The sequence below is a fragment of the Macrosteles quadrilineatus genome, unplaced genomic scaffold (genome assembly GCF_028750875.1).
Source record: "Macrosteles quadrilineatus isolate MER2022 unplaced genomic scaffold, UCM_ALF_1.0 Scaffold_7__1_contigs__length_78375512, whole genome shotgun sequence".
Taxonomy (NCBI): domain Eukaryota; kingdom Metazoa; phylum Arthropoda; class Insecta; order Hemiptera; family Cicadellidae; genus Macrosteles; species Macrosteles quadrilineatus.
Window position 1 is genome coordinate 49,883,443 of NW_026542600.1, and position 26,725 is coordinate 49,910,167.

Consider the following 26,725-nt stretch of genomic DNA (forward strand, 5'->3'; position numbering starts at 1 on the left):
TGATTTGTCTTCTGCTTCTGTCTCTCTGCTGATCCAGCTCACCTCTGGCACACAGCCCATCAAGCTTTAACAAAATCCGTGCAGTTAATTTTATACATAAACATGTTTTCTAGATTTGTGAAACCTCAAGTTATTTCTGTTGTGTTTAACAATGCTAAAAACCTATCCACCTCAAGCCAGGTAATTAAATATTTGTTTAATCTAGATATATAAGAGACCTTGATTTGAAGGTTATATATCCCATGATATCTTTAACCAAACTAGACCCATATCTCAATTTGGTAATTAAGACTTCTAAATTTAATCCTTTATATACAAACTCATGGATTAGATGTATAAAAGAGTTTGATTTGAAATAGGTGCTATATTCTAGGACATTGAACATTCCTTTATTTCATATAACATTTAACCTAAGTTTTTAATTGGATATTGAATTCCTAACCCTAGGCTAGTTACGGATTTTTTCATTAGTTGAAACCATACTGATATAAAATTTGGTATTTTTCTGTTAGTTCACTGCAACGTTTCATTTTTATTTGATTGTTATAATTTTCATTATTCAGGTTAGGAGTAGGTTAGGTTACAAACTTTGATAAATAGCCTACAAATTAATTTTAGTCTGTTGAGATGCACAGCTAAGTTAGTTCTTTAAAATATTATTTATCTACTAGAACAGAAAATTAGAATTAGTCTAGGCCATTCACTTTTTGCGCAAGAGGTTTAGGCTAGCTGCTGGCAAAGCGCTCCCTCCAGTTATTAATAATACTGGTACTGTGTATTTTATAGGTAAAAAAAAAAAAAAAAAAAAACACTATGAAAGTAATATTTGACATGTTTTTTTTCTAACACTGACATTTAAATTTATCTTGTGTAACTGTGTGTATGCACAAAATATGGAACTTGTAACAAGAATTTTATTAGTGCCATAACCGACCAAACCCAAACTCCAAATTAAAACACAAACAATTATAAATTGAAATTACACCTCATCAAGTTACAAACCATGACCATAATATAATATAGGCCTTGATTACACGGATTACGTTACACTTGTGCCCAGCAAAATTACAGCACAAATTTTACATTTCATAAAACTAATCTAAAGAAGCAAGAACATTCCAAATCTCTCGTAAATGCATCTGTTTGTGATTATTAATTCTTATTAGGCTATCGATATCCTTTTGCTAAACACAAAAATCCAAATAAATTGATAAAGTTTCCATTTAAGGTTGAAATTTCTTTCTTTTTCAGGTGGTTTTAAATTTGACTATTGGTGTGTTAGCTCAGAAGCGCACTAAATGGCATAGGCCTATTTTCCACGAAACCAGAAATATGCTTTAAAATATTGTTGAAAATAGATCATAAATCTTGATTGGGATGATTTTTTCAGACCTCATTTCTGAAATGTTGGGTTAAATGAAATTAAATTATACACCAACTGGCAAATAATGAAAATGCAAACATTATGCTACACCAAATTTTCGTAGGGGTAGGGGTTAGCTCAAAATTTTCAATTGGGAAGTATAATTGAGTTTGTTACAATTTTACAGGTCTTTATGAAACCAAACAATTGACCTTAATGAAAATAAAAATCGGTCCACTAATAATAAAATGTCATCCTAAAATGGAGTTAGAGATTACTGATAACAGCAATAATTATGGGGAATTGGAGACTTTCCGGACACTGTTATTAACCACGCAGAGATTTTCATTAATTAGTTTAAGTTGAATGATGATATTAGCAATGATATGAACTAAAAAAAATGTTGCCTTGATACAAATTAAAAGTTAATTAAATAGGCTGATAATAATTGTTTTACAACCACAGTGCTCTTAGAAATATGCCTACAATGTTTTACAAGGAGGTTATTAAAAGTGATATTTAGTTGTCATTTTGTTATTAGTGGTCAAATTTTCATTTTCTTTATGTCAATTGTTTAGTTTCATCAAGACTTGTAAAATGATAGCAAAGTTGACATAATATAACATAATATAACATAATATAACATATCCCATTTAATAATGTTAAGCTAACCCTACCCCCACTTCCCCTAGGGCAAAATTTTCAAAACCAACCATCATTAATTGTAGCCCCCCAATCTAAGAAGGTTGCCGCAAATTGATTTCAAATATCTCAAAAGGTTAAAAAGTGTTTAAGGGGGGTGCAAGTTACTTTTTTTTCAACTAGGCCTACTCTGTATTTCAAGCATCTGTTCATGGAAAATTGTAACACCTTGTATAAAAGGTTTGTAAATAGTAAGGCTTTAAAAATGAACTAAATAATAATAGACCTCAAGCCAACAATATGTTTAAAAAATTGTATTTAACACTTTTCAATATAAAATGCTGGACCCCTACCCAAAATACCCTGTAGCTTACATTTAATTATATTTTACAATTTTAAAGACCATTCAGATAATTAAGCTACAAATATCCAAATTGAACTATATTATTGTTGGAATCCCTAATCTGTTCTTTAGAAATAGGTATGCTGTAAATTTACTGCAAATACTTGTATGGAACACAATTTTGAATTTTAGGTGATGTAAGTTCTAAATTATTATTTGAATGAATGTTATGGTTCACAAACTATGTTATGGTTTATACAAACTAGAAGTTACATAATTTAGAGACACATTACGAAGCATATTTATGAAGGCCTTTGCTTGTCAGTTATTTAAAATTTTATCAGATAAACTTTCAAATCAATCATGATATGTTCTTTGTTTGTTGTGATGTAAAAACAACTGAAATATTTGTCGGGTATGACTATAGCAAAACTTTCTACCATTTTCCATTCAACCAATGGATATCACCAGACATTTGAACAAGGTTGAAAATTATTTCAAGAATGGGGCTTCAGGTACATTTAACATTTAAAAATTAGATACCTACGTTGGACAAGCTAAGATTCTATTGGTTGTATTTACTATAACTTTAGGTCTAATTTAATCTTGGTTTGTCTATTATTTTTGGTTTTACACTTACATTCAATCAAATAGGTATATATTACAATTGTAAATCTATAACCCTAATTCTAATTTACTTTAATCAAATATTGACTTTAAGATTGTAATTTAAAATTACAATAGTAGGCTATAAAAAGTCATTTTTGGGTTATGTAAAACATCCAGCCTTTTCAATTGTGCTACATATTTATAATCATCAATAAAATTCACAAATTGGCTTATACGAGTGTAAACCCCTACCAAAAACACAGTGCAATGCAATGACTTAACGTTCAAATTCTTGAATAAATTGTGTTTATTAACTGTAGACTCTTAAGTAAGAATAAAGGTCCAATTACTATCCTGCGACTGTTACGACTCTAGTTGTGTGGCTACAGTCGCGCATCTAGTGCCGTACGGCTCGAGACGCTTGTCTTAATTTCTATGCCGCGACTCCTGTGACTCCCACGACTAGTGACTAGTGCAATTTCAATCTTGGCCGTCATGGAATAAGCACAGTTGGTAGCAATTTTATACAACTTATACAAATTTATACAAACTTTATACAATTTTATTTATGTGAATGTTTGGTTTTTGCCAATCTGTGCTGCAATATATCTATTTTATCCCTACCTCTTGTATAGTGGTTGTGTATGTCTTTTCTGAAAGAGAATTGATCTAAGTTTGACTTTGTATATATATTAGAATTTGGAATATATAAAGATTTACTATGGTTCGTATACTGAAATTAATGGAAAGAGGTTTACAGCGTGCAGCTGAGCATTCTCCTGCAATGCTTCGAACCGCCTTTTTTTGGAGTAAAAGGATATCATATGTGGAGAGTGGCCCCACAAAATAAGATCAGTATAGTATGTGTTGATGAAAGAGTCCAAAATACGCCAATCTGAAACATTCTTGACTAACAAAATCTTTATGTTTCCACAGCAAGCACCTCACTCTTGAAATTTTGTTACAAACAGATTTTATGTGTGATGACCAATTTAATTTTGAATCCAAATTAAATCCTAAAAGTTTAACTTATTCAAATTTTACCTCTGTTTTGAGGCTGACTGTTATAATATTGTGATTTATCAGAATTACAAGATAGTCTGATTGCAGAAAACCAATCATATGCTCTCAGTTCAGCCTCTTGACTAATCAAGCGCAGGGTAGTTGACATACAGGGTGAATATAAAGTCAAGACCCCCCCCCCTCTAGGGGGACACTTAAAATTTTTAAATATAAACCCCCATCAAGTGACACCTCATTTTGAAGTGTTTACAAAAACTTAAAGATTGGTGAAAACCAGAGTTTGCTATCTCTTCTCTATCCAAAATGGTAGCCAATATTACCATTACGAACCAATTTTACCATTGATTTTCCACAACATTTGACGGGATACCATTTTGGATAGAGAAGAGATAGCGACCTAGTTGGTATAACTCAGGGCAGGTTAAATAAAGAATTTGTCATTTGTCTAGTTTTCACCATTCTGTAAGTTTTTGTAAACACTTCAAAATGAGGTGTCACTTGAAGGGGGTTACATTCAAAATAATTGAGTTGCCCCACAAATCCCCCCTTTTGGGGGACACTCAAAAATTTTAAAATCATAAAATGAAACTTCCTGCTAAGATTGCACGACCACCAAAAGGATATCTCTGTTTATTTACTTGGAAAAATATTAGAGGGGGGGGGGTCTTGACTTTTTATTCCCCTGTATAATAACTGATTATTGCAGAAGAATGTGAAGGTCGTCATATTACGATTGCTTTTTTCAGAACAATGTGAAGGTTGATATTACGATTGCTTGTTTCAGAACAATCTGAAGGTTGTCATATTACGATTGCTTATTTCAGAACAATGTGAAGGTTGTCAGATTACAATTGCTTGTCTCTGAACCATGTGAAGGTTGTCATATTACGATTGCTTGTTTCAGAACAATGTGAAGGTTGTCATATTACAATTGCTTGTTTCTGAACCATGTGAAGGTTGACATATTACGATTGCTTATTTCAGAACAATGTGAAGGTTGTCAGATTACAATTGCTTGTCTCTGAACCATGTGAAGGTTGTCATATTACGATTGCTTGTTTCAGAACAATGTGAAGGTTGTCATATTACAATTGCTTGTCTCTGAACCATGTGAAGGTTGTCATATTACGATTGCTTGTTTCAGAACAATGTGAAGGTTGTGTCATATTACAATTGCTTGTCTCTGAACCATGCGAAGGTTGACATATTATGATTGATTGTTTTCAAATGAGAAGGTTAATATTACGATTGCTTGTTTAAGAACAATCTGAAGGTTGTCATATCACGATTGCTTGTTTCAGAACAATGTGAAGGTTAACATATTACGATTGCTTGTTTCAGAACAATCTGAAGGTTAACATATTACGATTGCTTGTTTCAGAACAATGTGAAGGTTGCGGTGTGTGGTGCCAGTGGAGGTATTGGCCAACCTCTGTCACTTCTTCTGAAGGAGTCCCCTCTAGTCACTGAACTGTCTCTATATGACATTGTCCACACTCCAGGAGTAGCTGCTGACCTTAGTCATATTGAGACAAAGTCCAAGGTCACAGGATTCGTAGGCCCAGACCAAGTTAAGGTATGTTTTGTACTACGTAAATCAACATATTGATCCAAGGGAATTAAACCTTTGAGCCCCATGGATTTCCATTGATTGAGTTTTTGACTAAGTTTATATTATGTTTAATACTTTATTTAATGAACACAAAGAAAACAAACTAGTTGTTGGTGTAACCTCACTAAGCAAGGGTCGGTAAAAAGTAGCAAAATTTATGATTTGATATGTAATTCTTAAAAAAATCCATTCACGCCAATTCAATCTGAGCTGTCCACTATTTGTTGTGGGTCTCTCAAATTTGTATATGTATTGCGATTGTGAGCTCTAATGGGGCTGTAACATATTTTTTTTATTTTTTTCATTGTTAATATCTATGGGTTATTTTAAAGGAGTTTTGGTCCAAGGAGATTTTCTAAGGTTAATTTGGTTTGCACTCTTTCATAGTTCTCACAAAAATTATTTTCACTTGACATGTTGTTTGTCTGTAGGCTTACATTAAAACTTGTGTAAAAAAGTTACCTAAGCAACATTAAAGACACATTTTCAATACAATAGTTCATTATATCAGTATAAATTATATTTTGATGTGCTCAAAAATTTTATAAAATAATTATTCCATCTGTTAAATCCTTGCACGTCATATCTTGTGGATATTTTATAACTAAATTCATAATTATATTTTGTAATATAGCCTACTCAAATCTTTTGTAATCTGACTCATTAACCCTTATTATATCTGGTTACAAATTTTGTTTTCCTAAGTTTTGACACAATCAACTAAAAAGTACTTCCTTAATTAGTGTATATATGTTAATTAGCTTGATTAATGTTGTATTAAAAATTCTAATGATCTCTTGTTATTTGTATAAGAACTTCCCTATGTTCAAAGGATAAATAATTATTGCTGAAGAAACTTATTATGCAATAATATTCTAATTAGTCATCATAATTAGAAAACTAATCAATACATGTATTAATTAAAATTAATTGTTGCTAACATTTCCATTTAGTGTAATAATTGAGTACCTATATTTGTAACAATGTGAGATAACCCTTATAATACTAGTGAGAAGTCTCTGAAAATAATAACAAAAAAATCAAGGCCGAAAGATAATCAGTAGTTTTTGAAATTATTGATGAAACTGATTAACTAACCAACCATCTCATTAAGATTTTGTTTTGAAATTGATATATGCAATATCTAATTTGTGTTTTCATTATATTCACCCTCAGTGTTGAAATGTTTGAAATAAATAATTCTGTTTTAAATTTTAGTACTTGCTATTGTGAGTACTTGTTACTTATTCAAACAAATACATCAAAAGACTTTTGATGGTTAATATTGTTTTTCATAATTCAGTAGGCCTAATTTGTTTTATTGATTTTTTATACTTTTTTAATTTTTAATAGAGTATTTTTAGATTGTAGTCATATGGGTTTTTTGTGTTTACACCAATAGCATTTTGAAAGAAGGTAATACAAATGCTTTTAGGAAAAACAGGCTAAACACATTTTTAAAGGTTTTTTGTATATGTTGGGAATTGATTCCGTCCCTCCCGAACTGAATTCTTGGGCACTAACCCATAGGCCAGTAGCAACACACCCAACCCAATTTATGTAACTTAATGTTTTATATACAGGGTGTCCCACAAAGAGGTTTAAACGTTTGAGTGTATATTGCTTGCCCATTTATCCATTTTTTATTTTATGAATTAGATTTTTAAAATATGCTGGGAAAATTTCAGCGCCTTAACCCTTATAGAAACAAAATTGTGGCATTTTGAAAAATGGTACTTAAAAAATGATGATTAAAAATTGTGTTTTTGGTTTAGTAAAACTATTTTTATTGTCACATTATAGTGAGATAAGGCTTTTTAATCAGGAAACTAGAAGATAGCCTGGTGAAAAACTAAAAGTAGGGTTCAAAATGTTTCACACTGTGATCCATCCACAGCAACACACTGATAACATCGCTTAAAAAAATTAATCGCAAGCTCTTACAAAGGAATTCTGCGGTATCTGGAGAAGGTCCTCTTCAATTGATCGTTTTAGTTCCTCATCATTATTTTGTTTTTTATTTATTTCAAAAAAATACAAATTTACAAAACATACAATTTAGCTACAAAAGCCATTTATGGCTTGTCTGCAGCAATTATTATAATTTTTGTTATTTCACAGCACTTTTATTCAATCAGTCTTTTGTTTCCCTTGTTTTTCTGTAAGTAAACTATACCATGATACAGAATTAAATAATATACCAAAGCAATCATAGAATTTAAAGTAGTCAGATTGTAACAATTATTGATAAACAATGAAAAAAAGTAACAGTAATAAACAGATTTAACAATTAATAAACTATTAAAAAAGTCATTGGGACACCAACACAAATTAGCGACGTCAGTCTATTTTAATATACGACAGCAGTCTATGGTTATAAACCGGCCATCTAATAACCAACTAATAACTCTGTATGAACTTTTATTACAGCCAATGGATTTAATTTTGTGAAGTTTTGACAAGCTAGAAGGTTTTATTACTAATATCTGTTCTACATTAATAATTTTATTCTTTATGTAATTTACTAGCATGTAGGTTCATGGACATGTTGGGACATGGATGTTGGACATGTGCTGGTCTAGTGGTAGAGGGCAGGACTTGGGTCCCTGAGGTCCCAGGTTTAAATCCCACTAGATCCAATGGATTTTATCTAAATGATAAAGCCATACCCCTAGGTCTAGCCTGAAGTAATGCAAAGGGCTAGAACCAGGGTCGTTGGAATCCTAGGACAAAAAAACATGCTAGGTACTCTCCAAAATTAAAAACTTGGTTGGTTTATTGGTTTATAGTTTGTACAACTAACTTGATTGTTATAACCTCCAATTACCACTTTGTAATGATTTGTCAGGAGAATGTTTTGTTTCACATTTCTCCCTTGTGTCGTAGGATTCCCTGAAGGGAGCTCAGGTTATCATCATCCCTGCTGGCGTACCTCGTAAACCTGGCATGACCCGAGATGACCTCTTCAACACCAACGCTTCTATCGTGCGTGATTTGGTACAGGCTGCAGCAGAAGTCGCACCCAAGGCTCTCATCGGAATCATCTCAAATCCCGTAAGTTCAAACGACATTGTTGCATGTTATTTGAATTTCTTTGTCATGTACGCTTGTCTAGAATTATTATTTTTTTTTACATGAAAGTAAAACACATACAGTAAAAGATGAATTGTCAGTTGTAAAGCAGTTTGTTAGATAGTTGCAAATACTGTTTCCGTATTAAGTTTGACACATTTTAATTTTGTTAACAAAGTTAACCAAAAGGAGCTTTGAATAGTTTTTTTTTTTTTTAACAATTTTAAGATATTGTTCTGAAAGCCATTTTACAAATTAAAACACAATTCTACATCAAGACATAAAAACAAATTTAATTTGTTAATATCCAGAACATGTTTAAGCAATCTAGGCTGCATATTTAACCAACTGCCAACTGGATTGCAGTTCAAAATGGCGGACGACGGTATTAAAATCAAATGTCTGCCATTTTTAACTGAGGTTGATTTGGTTCAAAGATGTCAGCATATACTGCTAAAATACACAATGAGGATGTAACAATAAACAATTTAAAGTCATAAAAATGCATTTAATCTATGGCATCAACATCATGATATTTTTCTTACTTTTAAAGTAACTTACACCCCATGTTTAGTTGTTTTCACAAATTGTATTTTCAGGTCCTTCTAAGATTGACACATTTGTCGGTAGGTTTATTTGTTCAGTGTCCTCGTATTGGTGGTTTCACCGAATGTTGGCATGACTCTCATGTAAATAACTCAATTAGTTAGTCTTGTATTAATCCTGAATTAAGATTAGATTTAGCAAAGAATAGTTTAAAATCATCTCATGGTAGGTACTTGGAAACAGTTGATTCACGTTGTTTGTAATAACTGTTTCATTGTGAATATAGTTCAAGAGTTTGTGTTATTTTGGTTTTTGTCCATCCCACAAAGCTAGACAAAGTTTTACGAATTTGTATTTCCCCATTAGATTAGTAATGGTTCTTTGCAATAGAAATTCAATTGGGGTTTCCAGTTGGTTAAGCTAACTCAAGTAGAATACTGTATTTGAACTAATACTCTCTAATTATCAGCTCTAAATATCCAGAATAAAACTATAGGCCTTCTCAATGCTTGTATTTTTGTACGTTTATCTTTGTTTTGTCATTTGGCACTGTTATTAAGTAATCATTCTGTAAAATATACAGGGACGCGTGGGTAAATTAATGAAACCCTCCACCTCTCTATTGAGGAACTAACCTGAGCAAACTGAAGAGAACCCTGTGTAATTAGTCAATCCCATCCTTACTACCTGTCCACTAACCATACCAACCATCAAACCAAAACCCCCATTTATAACATGATTCACCCCGTTTTCCTACAATTTGATCATTCTTAATAAATTAACTTTGTAGATTAGTGTATATATTATGTATTAAAATATTGCCTAAATATTTTTAAACCACAAACTTGAGCTGAATAAAGTGTATAGAAATCATTATTTCTTATTTAAAATTCATTCTTATGTTTTTATGCAAAGATTCAATGTTATAATTTAATGTGACTCTGGGAAGAACTTTCCTTTGACAGTTTGCAGGAGTTTAAACCTATTTGACATGTTTTGTGTTTTATTATTTATCTAACCTACACACTTTTTTAAACTAGCTTTTTCAATTCAATTTTTAGAATTAAAAACTCGCCAAAGCTCGTGCTTTAACGTGAGTGTTGCGTAAACTACTATATCTAAATGCATAAAGTTTTTTTTCATTTCAGCTGAATAAGCTCAATATGGATGAAAGTATAATGCAGTATAAGTCTTGCAAAAATCATCATTACAAAACTGGAGCTCTTGTCCGAAACACTCAGGGTTATATTCCTCAGATTCAAGACTCGCACAAGAGTTCAACCTTAAGCCTCTCTATAATTTGATTGTGATGTTAAACAGAAGTAACCTTATTTTAAATCGATACCACATTCACAGTTGAAGCCATTTTGTACCCAGTAAGTCAAAGGGTAAATATCTTGAATTATTTTGGGACGTTTCTGCACCGAAACTATCCCTGTAAGTTAATTGGTGGTGAAATGAGCTGGTCGCTCAGTCGGTAGAGCGGCGAACTTTCAAACTAAAACAACGATTTCTTAAGTTCACGTCCCAGCGCCGCCACTTTAAATTCATCAGTACAGTTCAACAGGGACATATTTTCGAATAGGCGGACTAGGGGCCCGCCTAGGTCGGCAAATTTAGGGGGGGGGGGCAAAATTTTAGGGGTTAAAAAATAAAAAAGGAGGTTTTAATCTAAAAAAAATGTTTAGCAAATAATTTTGGGAACAGAAAAACAGCCATTTGAAATATTTTGATTAAGTATAAAATTATTTCAGAACGCATTAAAGTCAAACAAAAGTCAATAGTTTATTACACAGCTGTGCTGAGTTTTCTGTGCTGTCCTATTGGTCTGACGGACACGCACGCTGCTGAAGCGGGTTTGGCAAACAAAGAAAACACTTCCCCCTGTTTACTTTATACGCCACTACGCGGCAGTGCCAGCTGAAAGGTAGAAAGACTTGACCAGAGACTGATCCTCATTTTTTTCACTGAGTGAGGGTGACAGACAAGTTAGTACCATTGTCTGTTGCTTGCCATGCTCCTCTGTGTCTGGCTGTCTGCTAACTCTGGAGAGATGAGAGCGTTCAACTTCAATATTCAAGTGAAGAAGAAAGCGCCGAATGACAATCTTTATTAAGAGTCTTCATCAGTTGTAGCCATATTGGATTTTAGTCCCATAAGAGCAATGTAAAAATTGACAGAACATACCATCATTTGAAGCAGTATGCCGGTGTTATTTATAAAGATATAGTTTTGAAAATGTATAATTAGGTCTATAGAGTTATAATATAGAGTAGGCCTTCTAGGCTTACTTAATGACCACTAACTTATTAAGTCAAGTGAAAATGGCAAAACTAAAATCTTCACTCCCTAGAGGACCACTAACCTTGAATTTTAACACCTTAATCATTATTTTATCACAGCACGTAACAGAAATTCTGTTACAAAGTTAACATCACTCTTATGGGACTTAAAATCCAATATGGCTACCACTGATGAAGACTCTTAAGAAAATCGGATGTTCACTTTTTGAGGTTAATAATAGACAAGAGGATTATCTTTTGTGTAAACCTCACGCAGAAATTATCTAACCTTAATAGTAAAAAATAATACTTGTGTGTAGGTGTGCCATAGTAGTAGGTAGTAAACATTTGTTTCATTTCAAAGCCAATAGCACATCTCATTGTGGATCTGACTAAAAAGTGTTCAATGACAAACTTCGTTGCCTAGAGGCGGCAGATACTTAAATACGTCCCTGCAGTTCAATTCTTGTAATGTATAGTAGAACCCGTCATATCTGGTTACCATGGGACTGAACCCCTGACGGGATAAAAATTTTGCCAGATAAACCAACCTTTTAATAAAACGATAGTTTATACTTAATAATAATGTATAACCAATAAATCTAAACGAAAATCCCTTTTGCGATTATCTTTTGCGAAATACCACTACACTTGAAAAACTAACAAAAAAAATTATTCATAGAGTAATGTGGTTAAGTAATGAACAGACATGAAGAAAATACTATTAATTGTGAAAACAATATGATTCTATATTAGGCAATAGAAGACAATCTAAAGACCATTAGAACCAACCATCTGAAGACCATAGACTAAAACCTTTTATACCTTTTACCTGCCATACCAGATTCCCTTTAACCCAAAATAATCTAGACTAGTCCTGTTTAGTTTACCAAATTGTTTGAATAAGCTTTATAGTAAAATTGCATTTAAAATTGAAATGTACTTATATGACTGTGAATAGACATACATTGTTACATTGTGTACAAAACACTATTTCTCCCACGTTCACTGCAACATAGTAGTATTTTTTGTAATCATGGCAAGCTGTGATCTTCTTCCGCAGTCATGAAAATATCCGTGGTAATCTACCTCTATGTGGCAACACTCATAGTCATATCCTGCGCTAATGGTCTTCTAACTTCCCGACAATCTTAAAAGATAACCGATGGAACCCTGTTAATGAAATGATGCTCGGCCATAGGCTATTGACCATTATTTTGAATTTCCCGGTTCCATTCAAGATTCACGTACAATTCACAGACTTATTCCCGGTCATGCAAATGCACGTACATTCGTAATATTCCCACTTAGCTGGACACCCTGGTTAGTATCTCAGAACATGTAGCTTTGTTTTTAATTTAAATACCGTAATATCTTTCTCCCAGGTCAGACATAGTCAGGCGTTCAGATTAGCGTAACTCTGATCCTGATGTATATGTATTTTAAATATCTTTACCCATCAAACTTTTGTTTTTTTAAAGACATTTATTTGTTCAACCTGTTACAGTATATGCAGGGTTATGCTTATGAGTGCTTGGATTTAGAATGGGAATTCTCCTTATTCAAATCATACACAACTAAGAACTGTTCAGCTTTTATTCAATAAAATATATTTGTAACTTTATCAAAATGTATATATACAAGTTTTGCACATTTTCGTGGTCATTGGAGCAATGTGTTGTGTTTGGCATTGTAGATAGCTTTTGGTGATTTAGAAAATACTTCACAGCCAAAATTGTTTTGTAATTTAATGCAACAACAGGAAGAAGTAACAGTTTTAACCATTTTAAGACTCTATAAATTAAAACTTTAAATTTCAAGGATTATCTGACGAGGTAGGTTAGCCATTATTTGTCATAAAAATGCAATTCTGGGCAAAGAAAATGAATTATAATTTAAATTTCAAACATTGTGTACACCGTCTGCTAAAACTTCTCTCTTCTAATGTTTCAATTAGCTTATTTAATTTTTAAATTTTAAACTATGCTGGACATCTAAGAATAATAATTTAATATATATATATATATTTTTTTTAAGAGGTTGGCGGCCTCTTTTAACCTTGCATTTTCTAGTCCACATAGACTACAGATCTGTGCGTGGAACGTACGTGAGCTTTAGCCACCATTTACCTATTTGAGGTTTTAAGTATCAATCCTCAGTAGAGGGGTAGACATCCTTTACCTCACCTGACTATGAGAGGTAAAGGCATATATGAATTTGTAACAAGTCAAGTTTCTTTTCTGTTAGGGTAAATGTTAAAAACTATTTTTTGTAAAAGAAGAATGTCCACAGTAATATCCTTAAATGTAAATTATCTTAAAAAAGTAATTGACATATGCTATGAAAAATTCCATAATTTTAAGTAAATTAAAATTAAATGTTCTATAAAAGATAAATAAACTCTCTACGCAATATAATAAGAAATATGCATCAAATAAATACCCCAATCAAAATTTAATAATATGATAACTTAGCATTTTTATCACTAATGTAAAACCCACCTTGACAACAACTGAAAAATAGTGTTACTTGTCTTTTAGATTGAAACCATGCTGATCCTTTAAAAATGGTGAACCTTCCATGTGAATTTCACCAAAAACTAACAAGTTGTTTTTTAAGTTTTTAGGTAACACTAAAATCTATTGCTAGATATATATTAGACTATTAGGCCTTATGAATGTTTTTGGGTTTCCGTTACTGTAAATAGTGCCTTATAGACTTTTAAGGATTTCAAATATAGGCTTAATATGAAAAGGAATGTTTTACAAGCCATGAATACAATTCATCGGAAGAAAATCTTTTCTATAAAAAAATCAGCCAGGATGTTGGGTTGGTAACTTATTATAAAAATGACCTAAATAATCATGGTAACTTTTTATTTTGGTTTGTCTACATTTTGCCAACCGAGGTACATGTATGCAATATGACTCATTTAGACAACAATATATAACTTTCCTTGACATCAAATCATTACATATAGATTAAACAAAGTTAAGTCATCAGCTTGTACAACAAATTGTCAAAAATGTTTCAACGGTTTACATTCATGTATATTATAACTGCATTTTTCTATAAGATAAAAATTGTTTCTCTTCATTAAAAAACAATTCATCAGCTTCAATCCAAGGACGATTATTTCCTCTGACAAATATTTTAGGTGTATTATACTTACTATACATACTTTACTGGTACTTAAATTTAAATAGAGAGGTATCACCATATGAAGGTGATGTAGGTTTATGATAGAAGGTTTGTAAACTTTTCCCATTCTAGGCACATAATGGTTGTAAATTGTTTTTTTAATGTATCAAGATAAGTTTTATCTCAGTTTCTAGCATTGATGAGACTCAGTTTCCATTTGATTGCTCTGGACTTGTTTACAGCTGAGTTGTTTACATCAGAGTCATTTGTCCCGTCACAGTATGTGGTTCAATACTCACTTAGTTACCAATCAATTACTGGTCAGGTTAAACAATCATAAATGTTAACCAGGTTTTATTATTCATTGTGTCTTGTAAGTAAACAAACAAACTCTGGGTTCTATAGGTCAAAATAAAAGCGAATCAAGAATGAAAATTTGTCCAAAAATGGTTTTTTATAATAATGAACAAGGTAAAATGAGGTGCAACCTTACTAGCTTAGCCTTATTCTACCCCATTTTACTACTTAAAATCGTAATATTTCAACTATCTTTTATTCAATCATTTTGTACTTGGTGTCATTTGATAGGAAATTTTAAATGTAAAATAAAAGTGTTCTTGAAAATTTTTCTTAAAATCATCCATGTTGAGTAATTTAAATTGGAAAAATTAGTAAGGAGTTATTTTTTCCCTAACATGGGTCTCTCCTACCTTAACACACATACCAAGTTTCATAAAGATTGGTTAGAACAATCCAAAGATAAAAATAAAAATGATCATGTGAAAAATACAAAATAGCTACTAACAAAATACTATCTGGTTATCGAAGCGATTTTGGAAAAGGTTTCATTGTGGATTTTTCTCTCTATTATGACCCATAGAACTATTTCCTGCATAAATCTTGTATCTTCGCTTTTTAGAGAAATGTAATCTGGTATGATTTGACAATTGTGTAAACACATACCTCTCATTTATATTAGATGTCTTTCCAAAAATCAATTCAAATTCAAATTCTTTATTAACTCATCACATCTTATAATGCACAAGGTACAAAAGATTGGAGTGTCGTCACAATATGAACTAAAACTAAACTAAAACTAATAAAGTTGACAGAAGTAAAATATTTCATAAATAACCAGAAAAGACCTTATCATTCAGCGTATCATTTTACAAAGTATCATTAAAAAACTCTTCTACAGTGTAGTATGGTTTTTGTAGGAGAAGTTTGTTTAAAGATATAAGGGCTAAGTTCTTGGAATTATTGTTTAGAATTATTGTTGTTGGAATTATTGTTGGAATTATGCTGTACAATTTATTATAAACTTTTACTGCCATGTATTTTGGAGAGTTTTCATAGAATGAAAGCCTATGCCGAGGAAATTTCAATTTGTTCTGATGTCGTGTTGGATAGGTATGGTTGAATTTACAGTCATCAAAAATTGTAATATCATTAAACATAAGTTTAACAATTTCAATTATGTAAAGATTTGTAAGTGTTAAGATACCAATATCTTTAAATAAAGATCTGCAGCTTTTTCTTCTTTTAACTCGAGCCATAGTCCTTACTATTGATTTTTTAGCGTTACCCAAAGTACTATTCCTTACCTAATTATTGATTCGATGTATGCGTGGTATACCATTTTACATACATCCATTGATGTTGTATTACTAATTACACTTAGTGCAAACCTAAACGAATTTAACTTTTATGACAGATATTAAATATGATTTTCCCATTTTAGTTTATAACCAAAGTGTATTCCTAGAACCTTGTGGGTATTGACTGATTTTAGCTCTCCACAAGATAAATTCTCCATCTTGTTTATCCACAGTTTCTAATTTTAAAGTAGTTTTTCAATATTTACCAAGTGCTGGTGTTATTTTTATCCAAACAAGGAACAAACAATAATTTGAAAACTTAATTTGTAAGTTTGACAAAACTATTAAGTCCCCTAATAATTCTTCCATAAATTTTATATGGTTGGTAGGCCATTCGTGCCTTTCTTTAAAATTTGTTTGCCCTATTTTGTTGAAACACAAAGAACACATTGTTGATTTTTTCCATCAAGATTTTTCTAAATCAACAGCTACCTAACTTAAAACTTTAAGTTGTTTTACATTTGACTAATTACAGTTTTAGCCTACTAACATTTATGATCTATTAAAATAATTGTTGTAAAATTATAATTTATAGCCACGATAAGAGCTTGATCCAATTGGTGTGTTCGTCTATCTTTTAATAGCATTTGACCATATCATAAGAAAGATACCTTGAACTTATTACTATTAATTATGCCATTTTAAAACATCCTCTCCCTCTGCTATACTAAATAACCTGTTTAAGATTAGTATCACAATAAAAAATCAAATCATGTGTATGTGACAAAGTTAAAAATAAAAAATACCGCCATAATCAGTAATTTGACACAATTCTGATTATATCTTAAAACTATCAAAACGCATTATTCAAATGTTGAGTAAAAAAATTTAAAAATATGTTTATAAACATTGAAGTAAAAAATAAAGGAAGAATTGTTTGAACTATGATACACTTCATTGTTATTTGTATCTGCCCTACATTTTGTACATATTTGTAACAATACATATGCTGAAGGGCTTAGAATACTCGTTTTTGCTACAGCTAATTAGGCCTATGACAGCTTAGAAAAATTTATGAAAGCATGCTAAGTATGTTCACCAAATGTTTGGTAGTTGCACCATTAGGCATAACTGGTGCTGGTTTTTACCACTTCGTTGACAAACATACTTATATTGTACTGGAGTACGGTGATTAGTCAAGTAGATTACTTTATGAGATTTTTTTCCAAGCTCTAGTCAAGTCAGACTCTAATTGGTGGTTGCGATAAATAATCGCTTAAAATTATTTGCTTACTCATTGGAGTCGAGTTGCTTTGTTAATTCAAACCTTGAACAGATAATATTATATATTTATATGACGTATGTAGGTTAAGAGTAAGAAAGGGCCATGTGGCCCTAACTTTGCCTGTTGAAATAAAGGATTTTAATTTAATTTCATAATATTTGGAAGATGAACTACTCAGAAACATGACTTCACTTAACTCTATTTTATACATAAGCACAATTTAAGGCTGGGAGAAAGAGTAAATAAATTTTACAAGTGATCTAATTAAAAAAGAATTTAAACAATCCTAGTGTCACTAAAAACTTTAATTAGCCTACTGAATCCAGACATTCAAACAATTTTATTTGTCATACGAGACCTGTTCAAAAAGTATTCGACCTTATATTTTATCTCGTAATCCAACAACCGCATTAAGCTGCACCCTGGTACGTAGCTCTAGGCAACTGTAAAGCACGTCGCGTGACCTTGACACGCTTGATTGGCTTCAGTACGTTGTCGGCCGCCGAACGTGAACTGCATTAAATTTGGCCAAAAACTGGGTGATGCCCAAGCTCAAACGATTCTTAAGATTCAGCTAGCCTTTGGAGAACACGCTATGGGTGCAAGACAGATAAAGGGTGGCACAACAGATTCAAAGATTGCCGCACTTCGGTGGACAGTGAACCTTGTTCTGGGAGACGTATAACTGTTCCTGAACTACCTACAGAAGTTGGAATCGGTATTGGTTCAGTTCATTCAATTTTAACGGAAGCTTTGGCTATGCGCAGAGTTGCTACAAAATTTGTTTCAAACAACTTGACTGATGAACAAAAGGAATTGCGGCTTGAAGCTGCTCAAGACATCCTGGAATGCATTCAGAATGACCCAAACTTTCTCAAAACAGTTATAACTTGTGATTAGTTGTGGGTGTATACGTATGTTCCCGAAACCAATGCGCAGTCTTCTCAGTGGAAACGCTCAACATCGCCATGGCCAAAACAAAAAAAGTATAGGCCTACCAAGTTCAAAGCAAAATCAAAAGTCATGATGACTGTTTTTTTTTCCGACTACAATGAAGTAGTTTATCATAAGTACGCACCTGAGGGACAAAACTCTATTAAAGAGTATTACTTAGAAGTGCAGCGTGTCGGGTTAACACATTCTTCCAATTTTGTGCAAGACTTCTTGGCAATACATGGCATTCCTGTGCTATGCCAGGCCCCATACTCGCCGGATATGGCCCCGTGTCACTTCCAGCTGTTCCCTACCTTGAAGATGCCGCTTAAAAGGACCTGATTTCAGAGCAAAAATGAGATAATGCAAACTGCGACAGTTCATCTGAAGTCCATTAAGAAGGAAGAGTTCCAGGCTTGTTTTCAAAAGTGGCAGGAGTGCTGGAATAAATGTCTGAAGTCCCAAGGTGACCATTTTGAAGGTGATTACATGTTAAAACAAATTGATCAATAAATTACGATTTTCCTGCAAAAGGGTGGATACTTTTTTAACAGACTTCGTACAAAACCTGTATCACACAAACTTTATTAAATCTTTATATCTTTATTGTGTTCAAAATAAGATATATTCCTTGTACAGATTTCCTAACAAAATGTTTTCTGAGTATTATTTGTTGAAATGGTTTAATTTTTACAGGTAAACAGCACAGTGCCTATTGCTGCCGAAGTGCTCAAGAAGGCTGGAGTCTACGACCCTAACAGGCTGTTTGGAGTCACTACCTTGGACATTGTTCGAGCCAACACTTTCATTGCCGAAGCTAAGGTGAGCTATGTTATATTCGTCAAGAAAATTATCAATTTTGTGATGGCTAAATAAATAAATTAAGAGTCTCGACTAGCTATACCAGCTAATAAAACATTTAACTAGCCGTGCGAAGGTTAGATAGCAAAAGGTTGGAAAAAAGAGAAAATCAATTAAAACCCATCGTAACATGTTAAAAATCAACAAATCAATTCAAGTTTCTCCAATGTCAAATCTATTCAAGGCTTTAAAATTTATCTTCAGTGGAACTACTGATGTTTTCTGTTTGCAAGTCAACATCACAACATGTTCTACACTCATCATCCACTTGTATTCAGGTTATATGCATCATTGTATGCACGTTGTATGTTAAAACATAAGTAGAGGATAATTTTCTAATTGGCTCTCTACTGTAGAAAAATACATTAAATTTAGTAGAACAAGACTTTAATGAAATTCATTATTCTAGAATATATTTATCTGTAATTTTTTTCCCATGGAATTCCAAGTGAATTTAATAATTGATATTAAGGCCTTACCTTAGCAATCCTATTTTATAAAAGCTGTACAGGGTGTTTATAAAAAAACTTTACAACTTTAAACAATCATAAAACCTTTATTTTTTCACTTACAGCTATGAAACAAAAATTAAAATTTAGGAAATTTTCTCAAGTTTTATTTACATGATAAGAAGTTTACCTAACTTCAATGTGTTTCCCGTTGTTTGCTCGCAAAAAATCAAGTCGACATTCCAGTTCTGACCAAACACGACGCAAAATTGAATGATCTATTTCATCAAACGCTCTCCTGATCTAATTGTGGGTCTTGAAGGAGGATTCCTATTATATCTTGTCCGAAATCTCCGTTGAACAACAACATCAGATTTCGTTTCAATGAACCACTCCACACACTGCGCTTTGATTCGTGCTTCCATTGCGATGCTAATGAGACTTTTCAATTATTTGTTTTTGTTTACCAAACAACAATGTAAGGCCATCAGCTGATTGAACTGCCAGCTGATTAAAACTTTTTGAGCAGCCCTTTCATGTGGTGTCAATAGGAAACGTTTATGTCCCATGGATCATGAATGGGAGAATGTTAAAGTTGTAAAGTTTTTTTATAAACACCCTGTATTTTATAAAATAGGATTGCTTAGGTAAGGCCTAAAATGTTAATTAATATATAGGCCTAAGCAATCCGGATGCTAAAACGACTGATGAATTTAATAAACTGGTTATGTACTTGTGTGGGACAAGTAAAACAACCAAGGTTTTCATTTAGACCTAGATGAACCTGGGGGCATTGTCTATATACTTTTGGGATGGTTAATATTTCCTAACTGCTGTGGGACAACTGTGCTATTACCAAATCAATTTATTAATATACTGCTCACTCTATTTTTACTGTAAGTCATATTTTAGCATAAAAGGTTATTGCTTTTTGTTTAGAGGAACTTTTACAATGAGTAATTTTTGTTGTAATGGCTTACTCAGTTTGCTTGTAAGTCACTACCGCAAACTGATATAAAACACTCTCGCATTAACGAGGATAAAATTACCTATTATGTTGTGACATAAACAAGTAAGTCTGGTCTAAGCAAGCTACGTACGCGTCTCCCCGCCCTACACATAAGTTTCACTGATTCTTAGCTGTAAATTTGTGTAGGCAGAGTCACTTTTACAGTTGATCAATAAACCTAACTGTTTTGCAGGGTCTGGACCCCAAGGCTGTGAATGTGCCTGTGGTTGGTGGTCACTCTGGGGTGACCATCATCCCTCTCATTTCTCAATGCACCCCTGCTGTGTCCTTCCCCCAGGACAAGTTGGAAGCGCTCACCCTCAGGATCCAGGTACAAACACACTCCTAGATTTACTCATGTTAATCAATTGCGCGTTTAGTTACAGTTGTTGAAAATATTTCACCTACAGCTGTTTTTTTAAACTAGCCTTCTCAATTCAATTTTTACCACATTGTTTACTTGCTTTGCAGCACTGTTGTGGTAAATTTACAGCCCAATATGGTACAACAATTGAGAGAAAAGAAGTAAAATTATGTTTCGAATGCCAACTTATCAACTAGTAACAACCAATTCAATTGTTGATCAGCCGACTTCTGCTGGAAACTCACAGTTTCTTTCCTTAACCTAATATAAGATTAACTAAACGATTTGCCAACCAGGAAGTTGTTGGAAGGTTTATTGAAAGATTTTTGAAAATATCAGATTACAATCTAATTAAAAAATGGTTGTAGGTAATGTATTGTAAGCAACTCTTGTAATTAGCCTTTACAACACCCGTAGTAGTTTTTTGGGCAATCACTAAAGCTTGTGCCTTAAATTTCCGCTTGTGTCGTAAAAACTATCTCAACACGATTTTGGGTTAACTACTAGACTACTATTCGTGCACCACATAAAAATTAAAATACTTAAGAGTATATTTTATTTGACTATTTTATATTGAACCTGGTTGTCATTGTGTTAATTGTGGTAAGTCAGTTGCTACTGGTGGGAACCCTATTGATTACACAACATTTATTGTTACTTGTATTCAAGTTTTCAAATCAAGCCATTACCAGGTCCCTTGTTCACAGCAAAAATGAACAGCTACAATAGTTTTACTGCATAACCTATTATCAGGTAGAAGCATAATGACTAAGACTGAACTCTACATTCTGATGATGAAAACCAAAAGGTTGACTAGATAGAAAACTGTTAATTACATATATAATTTTGTTTGATAAAAACAAAAACCCCAATTTTGAAAAATATAAAGACTACCTTGGGCTTGCCTGTTACCCATGACCAAAGGCTTTCACTACTAACAGGGACCCTGTCTACCAAGAACTCCACCCTGCTGCCACTTAGATCATGCACACTTAACTACATAAAGCCTTCTGTAGCTCAGCCCAAGTTATTGTATCACAACACTTCCAGCCTATTTGGATAGAATGGCCAAATACATCCTCTTTCCAATTTGACTCCTCTTACTATTTCTTATTGTAAGCATACTCTGCCAAGTGCTGGTAAAAAAAGTTACAAAATTGAAATTGTAATAAATAATTTAATAGCTTGAATCCTTTGAATTTTTTTACGTTTAAATAACAAATTAAGTAATTAAAAATATTTTTAATATTTTTAAGTAGTTTATGGAAACAACTTTTATTAACTGCTCCATATGGGTTGTCACAATTTTTAAAACTTTGAATACAGGATGCTGGAACAGAAGTAGTGAAGGCTAAGGCTGGTGCTGGTTCAGCCACTCTCTCCATGGCCTATGCCGGTGCTCGGTTTGCATTCGCCCTCTGCCGAGCAATCAACGGAGAATCAAACATTGTTGAGTGTGCGTACGTCCAATCAGACGTCACAGAATCCAAGTTCTTCTCTACACCCATTCTTCTTGGGGTAAGTGTCCATTATAAACTTTCAAAGTTAATGTTGTGTGCATTAATTAACTAGTTTCATCAAGATTATTATTTTTTAAACAAATAATTACGTGCAGTTGATTCTGTTAGTTACTTTTTTTTTTACCAAGCGCATAATTATGCTCAATACATACTAGGCTTGTCTGTAAATTATGGTCTTTATCAAGATCCCATCACAACCAGGCGACCTAGATCAAATCAGTTATGAACGCCTTGTTCTTTACTTAGATTTGTGTGGTTTGAAGGGTCAGCCACTACTCTTGCCAGTTAACAGATGTGTGCGTGCTGAAAAATTTTACGATGTAGAACATTTGCTGGAGCTTAGAAGGTATGTGGAAGGCGGTACACATTTGTACAATGAGTACAGCAGCAGATGATCACCAGTTTCTATCGAGACCGAGACAGTGATTAATGTTGGTCAAAAACCTTGTTTGCTAATCAGGATGTTTAAGACAGGGTTTACCAATTTTCTTGATATTTTATAGAAACGTCCAGTCTCATAAAGATGTCCCTTATCAGTTCAGCAAACTTTATTTCAGTCATACCACGGTCTGCATGAAAATTTCCTCTAAATTTTCTCTCTGCCTCAAACGAGACAGAAGAATGACCGCATCCAGCCTACATGAAAAAATCCACCTCCGAACCCCCTCCACCCCCATTATTACAAATTGTCTACATCCAAACACTTAAACACCATGTCTGTCAACAATCGACTTAAAAAATGGTTGACACCCAAGGCCACAGGATCCCTCCACATTACTTTCAGCTACAAAGATGAGACTAATCATTGCATAGGAGAGCAAACCAACTACAATAGTAGTGGATGAAGTAAAGAACATGGAGTTTGTCTCAAATTTGAACCAGCAGTGACAGGAGCTCATTTGAGACCTCTAATATGTAAAGTCTTTCGTTTCCATTTATGATTGTAATTTGGGGGCTGCAAAACCCCATAGGCTTAGGAGTGCATCAAATATAAATTCGGCCCTCTATAAAGCCGCAGTATGTAATCTTTTGTGCAATGCTGAAAACCAGGTTATCACTTGTGTCATATTATGTAGACTATTTACATTAAAATAGTTATGTATGCATATATTTTTTAAATTCTGTATACTGTCTGTAAATTTACTGTATACTGTAAATTCTGTTTAGTATATTTATAACCCAATTTTTATCCATTTTGCAGCCAAATGGTCTCCAGAAAAACCTTGGGCTTGGTAAACTATCAGACTATGAGAACCAACTTCTCAAGGCAGCCATTCCTGAGTTGAAGAAAAACATCCAGAAGGGAGAAGATTTTGTGCACAAGAATTGAGTTGCCATCAACAGGAATTAGAAGTACAACTAAACATAATAAAAACTAGTCTTTGTCCGTTATAACTGAACCATAAAATGTTTACCTTTAGTATCGCTTTAAAAACTTGAATCACTTAATTTGTTATTTGATCAATTAGAAATGTATCATCGTGAGAGTAGTCTTTCCAAGTAAGTGTTAAATGCAATTTATTTAATATATTTACATATTTAGTAAAAATCCAAATGATATTATTTTTACTTTTGTACTGTACAAACACATGGTTTAACCACAGTTATTTTTTTGCACTTGTTTGAACCTATACACTATTCTATTGATATACAACTGTGTGCTGTTTGACATGTTTTAAATGTAGTTAAGGCTCGACTTGAGGAGGCTAAGCATCTGTCAGGTCAGTAGAGATTTAGGCTGGTTCTCAATACTATTTGTTTTCAACAATGACTAGTTTCACCAAATAGACTGCATCAATACAGTATTCTATATACTTTTTCGTACAGTTTTATTTTTTCATAGATTTTGCCTCTACTCATTTTCTCTTTATACTTATACAATGTAGTTTTTATACTTTGTTTTCTTTCAAAGCTGTTTTCTCCTTAATGCTCCTTTATCTCTTTTCCTTAATTTTTGTGTTAGGTTTGCCAATTTACATTTGTACGCTGTTTTGCTTTATATAATGGTAGGACTAACACTTGTTTAAGTTTTAAAAGTGAAAATGCCCTTGAAAAACATTTTGGAATTGAATAACTGAGGTTGAACTATGTTCCAATTTGCATAGAATTTTGGTTGTGTTTCCTGTTACCTACTTTTACTGATTATCAATTATTTTATAGACCTACTTGTAAGTTTTTGGAAGTTTGATTGTAAATAGTTTCACAATTCCATTTTTAATCATTCCGTTTTGAGGGTTGAAAAGGCAGTGTCTTAGGTACATAATAATTGTCATTTCATTTTGACAAAAAGTGATAACATTCATACTCAGGAACAAACTGTTCTAACCTTATGAAACAAGTGTAAACAAATCAAACCAAAATTGGGTTTAGGTCTGTAAAATATTTGTGAATAAAGGTTATTTTCTGTTACATCGTTTTTACTTTTTACCCTACATTTTTACAGGTTTATTTTATTAGTTGTTCCAATAGTTTCTACAAATATACCAGGTTTTTTAGATAAACTTCCTTTCTAGGATATTAATAATTTTATCTGGTCTGTTAAATCTTTTTCGTCATTCTGCAGCAAAAGTAGCCATTTACCTTGCGAATCTAAAGTAGCTCTTTCTCTCCCTAGGGAGTATAAGTCAGCTATTGTTATAACTCAGTTGTGAACTTCAATTATGATCAATCACATGTATCGAAACTTCAAAAGTATTTATAGATTGTTTTAATCGGTTTTAGCTAATTGTTGCATTCTCGTCAATAATTCGACATATCGATGATATAATGTATATACTAACACTCGTAATAGCAAAAATTATCGAATCACTTACTAAAAATCTGCTTGTTTGAATTAGAAAAATTGAAAGCATGCTGGAAGTTGTTTTGAGAGGTTATCTTTACATGAATAGTTTTTACATTTTCTATTTGGTTTTTTAGTTTGCTTAGATAATGGTGCAATATGACAAAAAATATAGTTCATCACATTGGCAAAAAGTGTTTTTTACCCTCAATCATTTTCTAAGTGTCATTTTCCATCAGTTTAAAGTAAAACTTAAGCTCGGGTCGAAAAGAGTCACTTTGTGCCCTAGTGATGAAATATGCTATTTTGTACTGGCATTTTATCAATTAAAGAATACATTTTTTACAATCAACAAATGTTTTTTATATTTTTTATTGACAATTGCTTATTATTAAGTTCTTAAATTCTAATGAAGAATATGTATACCAGTTAATTAATAGTTTACTACAGTATTATCCTCATTCATGAGTTTTTCCAATACAGGGTGACTTTCAAAAACAAAGGTAAGCTTTCAAGGTCAGAGTCAATAGGGTAGATCAAGAGAGTCCAATGGCTATTTTCATATTTTCCCTTAATTTACAGGACATATTTTTGGAATGGTTTCATTAACATTGTTTGCAGAATCTTGATTTACTTGTCTGTAAAATCTGTTGCCAAACTTCGTAATATGGTTATTTTTGTGGAGATGAGCAGTTACGTTCATTTAAAGTTTTCTCGAGTCCTGCCAGAATAGATTTCAGAATCTGCACTACCCTTTACAACTTAATCAAAACCACTAAATAAATACCTATGTCTGTGTAGTGTTTGTAATACTAGAGATTGTTATAACAATTATGAAAATAGCAGAATAAGATTAGTCAAATACACTAGTTTGTAAGAAAGCTTGCAAAATCTATACTATGTCCACAAAATGTATGTGGTTTTAGGGGAAGAAATCTATCCCCTCCACTGAAAATAGAAACAGTTTTACGTAAACTTCTACTTCAGCTGTGAGTAATATTGTTATGTCCATGAAAAAATTAGATAGTTGTTTACTACTCATACTACTGATGTTATCTTAAAATAGCTTTGCTGATAAACAAATTAAAATTGTAGTTCGATGAATTCATATATGTATGATTGTTCTCTGCAAATTGGTATTTGAAAGCATTTTGGTTGAGGCTCTTTGTTATGACAGAGGATTTGGAAACATTGAAACAAAAGTTGTTTAATGGATATCTTGAAGCATTAGAGGAAATTAATTTAGTTTATCTTACAAAGGTTAAAGTAAGTCAATTTATGTTTTTAAATA

The 26,725-nt window shown here is 32.5% G+C and overlaps 1 protein-coding gene across 1 annotated transcript; it reads left to right on the top strand.

The window, feature by feature from the left end:
- LOC128998346 (malate dehydrogenase, mitochondrial-like) lies at nt 1–25,061 on the top strand. Its single transcript, XM_054424450.1, has 7 exons — nt 1–180; nt 5,362–5,556; nt 8,479–8,646; nt 19,146–19,271; nt 20,962–21,099; nt 22,459–22,650; nt 23,854–25,061. The coding sequence occupies exons 1-7, from the start codon at nt 103–105 to the stop codon at nt 23,980–23,982; spliced, it is 1,026 nt and encodes a 341-aa protein (XP_054280425.1). The 5' UTR covers nt 1–102; the 3' UTR covers nt 23,983–25,061.
- The last annotated feature ends 1,664 nt before the right edge of the window (nt 25,062–26,725 follow it).